The sequence below is a fragment of the Carex rostrata genome, chromosome 12, assembly GCF_964058835.1.
Source record: "Carex rostrata chromosome 12, lpCarRost1.2, whole genome shotgun sequence".
Taxonomy (NCBI): Eukaryota; Viridiplantae; Streptophyta; class Magnoliopsida; order Poales; family Cyperaceae; genus Carex; species Carex rostrata.
The window spans coordinates 11,364,259-11,373,131 of record NC_135929.1 but is presented as its reverse complement, the minus strand read 5'-3'; the positions used below and the strand labels follow the sequence as shown (position 1 = coordinate 11,373,131).

At 33.9% G+C, this 8,873-nt stretch overlaps 1 protein-coding gene across 4 annotated transcripts; it reads right to left on the bottom strand.

Moving 5' to 3' along the window:
- Positions 1 to 327: 327 nt before the first annotated feature.
- Positions 328 to 6,056, bottom strand: LOC144563422 (S-adenosyl-L-methionine-dependent methyltransferases superfamily protein). 4 transcript variants are annotated; one of them, XM_078312895.1, is made up of 10 exons: positions 5,897 to 6,056; positions 5,362 to 5,431; positions 4,356 to 4,488; positions 4,196 to 4,255; positions 3,600 to 3,681; positions 3,340 to 3,424; positions 3,030 to 3,086; positions 1,898 to 2,011; positions 1,214 to 1,284; positions 328 to 710 (listed from the first exon to the last, which is right to left on the bottom strand). In XM_078312895.1, the coding sequence occupies exons 1-10, from the start codon at positions 6,007 to 6,009 to the stop codon at positions 413 to 415; spliced, it is 1,083 nt and encodes a 360-aa protein (XP_078169021.1). In that variant the 5' UTR covers positions 6,010 to 6,056; the 3' UTR covers positions 328 to 412. The 4 variants fall into 4 exon arrangements, with proteins under 4 accessions (XP_078169021.1, XP_078169022.1, XP_078169023.1 ...); XM_078312896.1 differs by having other exon boundaries at positions 3,600 to 3,678; XM_078312897.1 differs by lacking the exon at positions 3,030 to 3,086.
- Between the last annotated feature and the right edge of the window lie 2,817 nt (positions 6,057 to 8,873).

Below are 8,873 nucleotides of genomic sequence, written 5' to 3'. Positions count from 1 at the left end.
ATTTAAAACCCGTAGGTATTTTCATTAATCAGAACAAACCAGTTAGTTACACATAATTTCATACCAGCACATACAACATTTGCACTAGTACATTAAATATTACAACAAATATTTAGATAAAGCTAATACTGAAGGAATCTGTTGTATTACATTATATATTTAGAGGCAGAGGCGCTTTGTAGCTTCTATTTAGGATTGCTTCTTTTTTTTTTTTTCTTTGTTTCCTTTGAAGGATCCATGGGCTGAGCCCAAAATTGGGTTTGTAGAAGGAAAAATAACAAATTAAAATTGCATTTTTCTTTTGAAAAAAGTAACAGCTACCTCTAATTTACCCTCCAAAAATGCAATGTTCTTACTGAATTGACAATAATGAGCAGATATTTTTACATTATCATACAACCAAGAATTGAAATCATTCAGACAACAATGAAACCCTTAAAAGATGAACACTTGATCGATCGTAGGAGCGCATGTATGGGAGAAGATTTGGGACCTGGGTTTTTGCTGTGATATCAACAACTGATAACATAGATTTACCAGCTACAGTTAAAAAGTAATTGAATGTATCCAGATTTCTAATAACCGTTGCAATGTATGCAGTTGGAGCTTCTCTTTTATCTTCCCCAAAAGAATCACTGTCCAGTAGGATGGAAAAAACACGAACAAGATCGGGTATACATTCTGGATTGTAAATTATATCTGCTCCCAAACTGTGCATACAGACAAAAACAAGATTAGAGTAACATGCATTGCACTTACAAAGGCCTTTTGTTCTCAAGAGGTTGTATAAAATATAGACATATAGTATAGTACGACAATGTATTGTTTTCTATAGTTGGTTTCACTTACAAAGGCCTCAAAATATGTTATGTTAATGTTAGGCCAGGCCATCTATCAACAAAGCACATACATGCATTACCGGTATTGAATTAAAAAAAATTACAATACAGAGGTTTTGGCTCCCCATAGCCACAGCACCAGCTGATAGCATCACTCAAAACTGGTCACAACCGGACCGGATGGCCTAAGATTTCCAGAACTATATTTATATTTTTTTTTCATTCTAATTTTTGTCCACTTATTATTTCAAAGATACCTTCATCTTATTGGTTGATTACATAGCCGGCCCAAAAGCAAACACAAACAAAAAAGTGCTCAAAAGAGGCATTCTAAAATACATGTCAGGTAAAACCAAACAACATTTTGTACTTACATTATATCAGGTCGCTGATCCTGGAGCTCCACCTTTGAAGCAAGTTCCCATGCCAGATGCCTACACTCAACCTATCAAGCCCCAAGAATGATTCACATAATTAAAGTTTTCTCACAGTGCTAACATTTGCGGTAGAATTGGACTATAGCACTAAACAAAAATATCATTTCTGGATGGCAAACTCTGATCAGGAATAACCTGTCTGAGTCAACTAGACAGGACCTGAACCCTAGATATTGAGCATTTTGGGAAATTGCTAACATGTATCAGTGAAACCAAACCTGGCCAAAACTAACGACATTTTATGTAATAGTGGCACCAATTTGATAGTGTTTGGAGAAAACACAACTACACAAGTCATTTCTCGTTTATCTACCGGAATTAACTTCTTTTAAGGTACTTGCAGTCTTGCAGATAATATCAACTTTCAGTAAATATGAAAAAGGAGGAAATTTCAGAATTTTGACAACTTAACCTTTGGGTTTTATTTGCAAATAACACAGAAATTATAATTACCAATATGAGGACAAAAGCATCTAGAGAGGAGAGAGTATTTCTGTTTGTTTATGTAACAAATCAAGCAAAAATTGGGCCTAATTTGCAAAAAAGCATCAAACCAAGCCTACCTCTCACTGCACTCTTAAACAATGCATGATTACAGCAGGTTTAAGGAAAATTACTTGCCTTTTGGGCACAAGGGTGCATGGGGTCGGAATCAGCATCGAAACACAAATTATTCAATTCCAGATTAGCCTTCATATTTGCTAAAGAGGACATGTCACCATCTGTTAGTGTCACCTGTTTTAATCATTGAGGGGGAAAAGATGAATATAAGAATGTGAACTTCTTTTTCTTATACCGGTAATTATACTGGGTCAATGTGATGTTTACTAAAAACAATAAAAGGAAAAGATGTACAAAATAAATTAAATGCTAAGCAAACACTATAGTATTGAAGTATTACATTTTAGCAGAAAGGTACAATGAATGGAAGCGGTATAAGACAATGAAGTGTGCTGAGACTTTTGGGAGGTTTAATATTGTGGTTTGAGCTTTTATTTGTTTTTGTGAGTCAAAAGTTTTGATACAAGGTGACTGTGTGTTTCAATAGAATTTCAAACAAGTGGTACCATGTACCTCTTTTATCCAAAAACAAAAACAAAAAACACTAAGAAGAAAAGACAACAAGAAGGCACAGCAGGACTAGACACTATCTAAGCAAGGAAATGGAAGGGAAGAGGCCTTTGATGCCCCATTCAGTCAATAATTGCAGCCTCACAATCATTTATTGGCTGCCTTTCTCTCATGCCTTTCTTTGTTCATGATTGATATTCTCATGTCCTAGGCATCAAATTTGGTGATGAAACTATACTGTAAAGGAAGTCCTGTGGAACAATTACTCAACACCTGAATGTGAAAAAGCTTAACACCTCCACCTCATTTTTTAACCTTTTTCTTATACTACCCGAGGCTCAAGACATTTCAAAATTGACAAATTGTGACAGGATCTTATACTATTAAAGAGTCATTAGCAGTTTTGGATGTGCAAAGCAAAAAAATCTCAAATAACCTTGATGATGAGACATAATTGTCACCTAAAGCAAGAATTGTGATTCCATAAAGTAGTAATGAATACTGAAATAATAAAGGTATCTAGATCGGTCAAATATCTAAACCCCTGGGAAATAGAAGAAAAATTGAAATGCAATAAAGAATACCAAAAAAAAGAGAAGGAAAGATCATTCTTGTTCTTTTGCTTACTTTATTTAAGGAAAAAAAATGAATAAATAAAAGTCGGTACTCGGTCACTTCATACCTTAGATGCTCCGACATGGCTAAGAGCTATGCCAACTAAGCCAACACCAGAACCAACCTAATTAACATCATGATATGAGAACACCACAAATCAAAACATAGCCAAAGGATATAGCAAATACTGGATGCAAAGAAAATGCAATAAGAAGAATAGAAGTACAGAACCCCATATGAGTTCCGGGGTTGTGCTTTCAACAGTGCAAACAAGGTTTGAATTGATAATATTAGTTAACCAAAATATGCAGAATTCCCTATTATATACAATTACTGAACCAAACACAATAAACAACAAATTCAAATGAATTACCCACCTCAAAGCAAGATTTATTGGAGAACATCTCGGGATGTGATAGAATGAATTCAGATAAGAAAAGACTTGATGGCCAAAGAGAGCAACTGCAAAGGTAAATGTGTTTCGAAATTAAAATAAATAAATAAAAATTAATAAAGAGAGGAACTTGTGACAACGGCCACAGAACAACCATAGGAAGCGCATAGTAAAGTCAAGTGTTTGACTAAAATAGTCATTTGCATATGAGGAAAAAAATCATAAAAAGAGCAAAATACATACCCAGTGTCACCTTCAAGTATATTTGAAGAACAACGCAGAGCTGCCACTAAATTTACTGAATTTGAACAATCTTCGCTACCTACTGCGGAAAGAAAGTGCTCAGTTACAACTTACAAATACAGAAAATCGAAATATTTCTTCTGCAAAATAAAACACAAATCTTGTATTGCTTTTGAACGAGTACTGAGTTATTAGCATTATTTGGATCACTTGCTAATAGCATGACCCATTAGACTATATATTGAAAAAACAAAGTGTATTTAGTCAAATCTGGACAACTGTGCCATAATCCTAATAACCGTTGCATGTATCTAAGACCAAACTGAAACAGCCTCCAGACCTTTTTTTTTTAAACTCAAATATTCAGTTATAGCTCAACGGAATATTGATTTTAGATTTCAGCAATTTAACCATTCTTTTGTTTAACCTACCCTTGACCTTTTGTCAGTTTATAAAATTTGCAATTAATAAAAAAATAAGTGCTGATACAAATATAAGAAATTTTGGGTATGATTTACAAATTGTTCAAGTATTGGCCGTGATTTGGTAAAGAATAAAAAAAATATCCATGAAACAACATAATAATATGAGCTTACAATCAGAAGAAAGAAATGATATCTCTCTATAAATTATGTTATTCTCCTCTGGTGGTCCTCCTGTTCAAAATAGAAATCACGAAACATTTCAGGTAAATTCAAACAAATAAATAAAATGATGTAGATTAGCACTAGACAGCAGGACCATAATTTACCTCACCTATAGTCAAGTAATGAGACAGTTCTTCGTACAAACAATCTTCCGCACAGACTGATGATGATTCAACATTAGCTATAACTTTCTTTAGAATTCCTTTGATATATGCTTGGTTATTCATCCTTGTTTCTTTCATCTGCATATCACAAGCAAATGAACTTTGAAAAATTCAACTAGTATCACTTGAAAACAAAATTATAATCTCAAACAAAAACTTTGATAACCAATATTTATTTACTTCTACAAATTGGCTAGTTTGGTCAACATAAAAAATCTCCATGATCAAGTAAGAACCATATTTTTGTTTTAATTTGAATCATGCCTTTCTTACTTCGTCTTCATGAATATTGAAATGTAAATTATCAGTGTATAGGAAATTTGTACACAGAAGCTCCTATGCTCAAAAGGAAAAAAAAAAAAAAAATTGAAATTACTCTATTTACTCATAAAGTGAATTTATAAAATGGATACTTTTCACTCATTTGCATCAGGCAGGCACTATTATAATCCTCTCGGAGACCGATACGTCCACGGGGGACAACAGTTATTGGGATTCCGAGGAAGATCCTATTCATGGTTTAGAGGGGTCAGACCTCTCTGACTATCTTAGAGACAGAGAGGAGATTGAAGCTATGGATGACGCCTTCCTGCACAACCCCACTGCCAACTCATCACTAGCTACAAGTTCACTAGATAATTAGCTACTACCTATACTTTGCTTAATCTGTTATGCATTTTCAACTCTATGTTTTGTATGTTTTGTATGTCATGTCATCCTAACTCTTAGTTGCTGATTAGTGTTGCTCATCCTCTGATTGCTTAACAATCAGATTGATAATTAGCCTTTTAGCTACTGTTATGCTTTTGAGTACTGTAATTGCCAACATGGCACATTTTGTAAAGAACAATTTAGTTTCTAATGAAACTGGTGGCCCATGCCACTTTTATCAAAAAAAATAAAAAATAAAATGGATACTTTGGAATAGAAAATAAGCAGTATACTACTTACAGTTTTTGTAAAGCAGTCGTTAACAATAAAATTCTGAACTTGTGGTGTAATACAACCTCCCCCAGCTTCTCTGTAAATGAAAGCTAGATGAAACTAGTTCTTACAATAAATTATCAAAACTGAGATTACAGGTGAACCTTAATGGTGACCAAATTGGTGTATGGAGCGTTTGATCAGGTCCAAATGGGCTTAATCTAACTGCATTCAGTATTAACATTTTTGGTACATAACTGGTTGGGCCAGATTACATAGGTAGCATGAACAGGTAAAACCGAGAAGGTAACAGAATTGGAAATTGAAATGAGTTAGACATTTCATCAAACAGTTGGCAGGCATTTATTTCATCAAACGGTTTTCACAAGGTAGAACCATGAGCATGAAGGTGGCATTTCATCAAACAGGTCAAGACCGAGAAGGTAACAGAATTGGAAATTGAAATGAGTTAGGTAAACAGCCAGGCATTTCATCAAACAGTTGGCAGGCATTTCATCAAACGGTTTTCGCCAAGACCGTGAGCATGAAGGTAGTTACATACATGGCTAAGGAGAGGAGGCAATTGGAAGGCTCCATTGCCAGAAAGGCCAGCTTCAAGTAAAGAAGCAACTTGCTCCTGCTCTCCTCCATGCTACCATTCCCATCTGTCTCCATTTTTAACTTCAATTTTAGTTTTTCTTTTTCAACTATTAACGCGCAGCTTCACTGAATTCGCACTTCTGAGATACCTCATATTTTGCGTGACTTTTTCGAGAATTTTAACCGTTCAAATACATTCTACACGAATCTCAAAGCTCAAATAATACTGGACCCCCGCTCTATCCCGAATCGGCACCGGTCACGTCGGTCACGCAAAATATGAGATATCGCAGAGGAATCGTACTCGGATGCCATGTGGCTTGAACTATTTTGGGATTTTCATTGACAATAAGCCGCGACTAAAAGTGAAGCGGGTCATTTTTTTTTTTTTTTGCAATGATAGGCTGATAGCGGGTCAAAAGTAATTGGTGAACAAAAGAGACATTGAGCAGATAAAAAAAAGTTAGCATTTCTTGGTCCAAATTTATCTGATAAGCTTCAATAATTAATTTAATTTGTTCAAACGAGATTTTAATTTGTTTATGTATAAAATTTTTTTAATTAATTTAATATTAAATCAAGCTGTCAAAAAACGAAAGATTTGTATGCACTGTTTAATGTATTGTTTTTTTTTAAAAAAAACTTAATTTATTTTGTAACGTTTAACTTGATACTAAATGAATTCAAAATTTTAAAAAATTAATATATGTAAATAAAAATCTTTTGTAGGAGATTAGTTTGAACTATTTGAATTCATTATTTGAAACCGATTTGATGGTTAATTTTGATTGGGTCAAAACTAACCAGAGTAAAATGTCCTCCATATATTTATTTAAGGCATCATATATATATTATGATAAAATTAACAGCATTTTGACAAGAATAGAAAGGTGGCCAACCTTTTTAATGTGATATGTGATGCACCAAAGACAAATTTAATTTATTATGAAATCAACATTGTTAATCATAAAACAAATACAATCTCATAAATTTTATTAAATTTTCTAACACATATTACAATTACTTAGATAACGAGCATCATTTTATATTTTTTTTTTTAGAAATTCATAAAATTGAGCTAGGAAATAGAGACAGCTTCAGAAAATAGTTGCAATATTTTCTGTATTATATCTAAAATTACTTCAATCGGTTCATCTGTCCTGTTTAAAAATTAAAAAAAAAACCAGAGCAAACACCAATAACCAAAATATTATGATTTTTCAATAGAACTAAAATATTATGATTTTTATCAGTTTAATTTAATATTTGATATGTGGGCATGGACTTACAACGTGATAGTAGCTTGCTACCACAGTGACAAATAAATTAATTTGGTTCAGTTCGGCGAGGTCAAAAATTCGTGATTCGAGAATAATTCAGATATAATTTGGAAATGATTCAGAATTATCTGCACCACAGATCTCAATCCTGCAAGAAAGCAAAAAAGAAAAAACCAAAAAGAAAAAAGATATTCTGGAAAAAGTTTGAAAAACATTCGCGAATAATTCGTAAAATTCGGAAAAATTCTTAAAATTCGCGAATTTTTCTTTTATTTTCCTATTCATTTTTGGCCAAGCCTTCTCTATATATAAATATAGAGAAGGCTTGGGTGCTATATATATATATATAGAGTAAGGCTATCCTACTTTGCAAAGTAAAGGGGCTGTTTTACTTTGCGTTTCAGATCGTCGGATTTGCTTTAGAAACGGTGCAGATCAATCTGATCTGAGTTGAGTTTTTGTCGCTGAACTTCAAAATTTTTCTCTCCATTAACTGGACGGTCCAGTAAATGAACCCTCCCAAACCCCGACCCCCTTCTCTCTCCCGCGTATTCTCGTCTCTCAGCCAGACCTAAAATCTAAATCGCGCACAAGCTTTTCTCTTCCGGCGTCCCCTTCTCCTGGCGCAACCATCTCTCGGTGCTACGCTCCTCTACTCTCGGTGCAACCCCAACCCCCCTCTCTCTCTGTCGCGTATTTTCCACACTGCCCAGACCTAAATCAGCTCATCCAATCCCGTGCCTCCCTCTCCTCTCCTCTCCTTCTCCAGTAACAAAATCACTTCCTACAAGACAGCGCCACCTTGCTCTTTCTCTCCAGTTTTGGGTCTTGTTTTTTATCTTACACTTTTTTTAATAAATTGACAAATTTGATCAAGTTGGTTGTGAAATTGAGGTTATATTTGGTGTATCATTACAAATAGTTCACAGATTAAGGCGCTCAAACCCCAATTGAGGTTACGTCTGGTGTTTGTTCAAATTAAATAGCAAAATGGAGAGCAAGGTATAGGGTGGTAATATTCTTAATTTTTTAGTGGTTAATTTCCTCTTTTTCTCTGTAGTTACCAAGAATGGGGTGCACTTTTGAGAAGAAGATTAGCAGAAAGAAGAATTATGGTTTTCTGTATAGACTACAAGTAAGATTGAACTCTCTTTCATAATTTTATTTTGACTTGCTATTGATTGCCAATTTTGATTTAAAAGAAAAATATAATTACAAGGTTTCTTTTTAAAATTAAATAACCTGTAGTTACATTGTTTCATCTTTTTTTTTATATTTTCAGAAATTTTCCTAAGGATGACATGGTTGCAGAAGGCTGGAGTGTCTATTTTTCTAACTAATACACAGAGTGGGAATGGATGGAGTGTCTTTTTATAGTTTTCTAAAGCACACAGGTAGTGTTTTTTTTTTTTTTTTAGTAACAATAGGGATCAAACCCCCATTTATTGATAGTAAAATAACAGGAAAACAAAAAGATAGTAAAACATGGTGAAATGCCAGTTTGTCAGATACTGGTAAACCTCTTGCACGGGCTTGTCAGATGAACTGTGATGAGGACAATGTATAGAAGATTATTTGAAGATGACGGTGATGAGGACAATGTATAGAAGATGAACTGGATGTTTGTTAAGTTATTGATGATTGTTATTTTATTAAATT

Excerpts from the sequence above, each read along its gene's own strand:
- LOC144563422 (XM_078312895.1), bottom strand. The coding sequence starts at position 6,009 with ATGGAGACAGATGGGAATGGTAGCATGGAGGAGAGCAGGAGCAAGTTG. Across the intron at positions 2,012-3,029 it reads GCCATGTCGGAGCATCTAAG|GTGACACTAACAGATGGTGA; the intron begins GTATGAAGTGAC and ends TGATTAAAACAG. Across the intron at positions 711-1,213 it reads GATCAGCGACCTGATATAAT|TTTGGGAGCAGATATAATTT; the intron begins GTAAGTACAAAA and ends CTGTATGCACAG.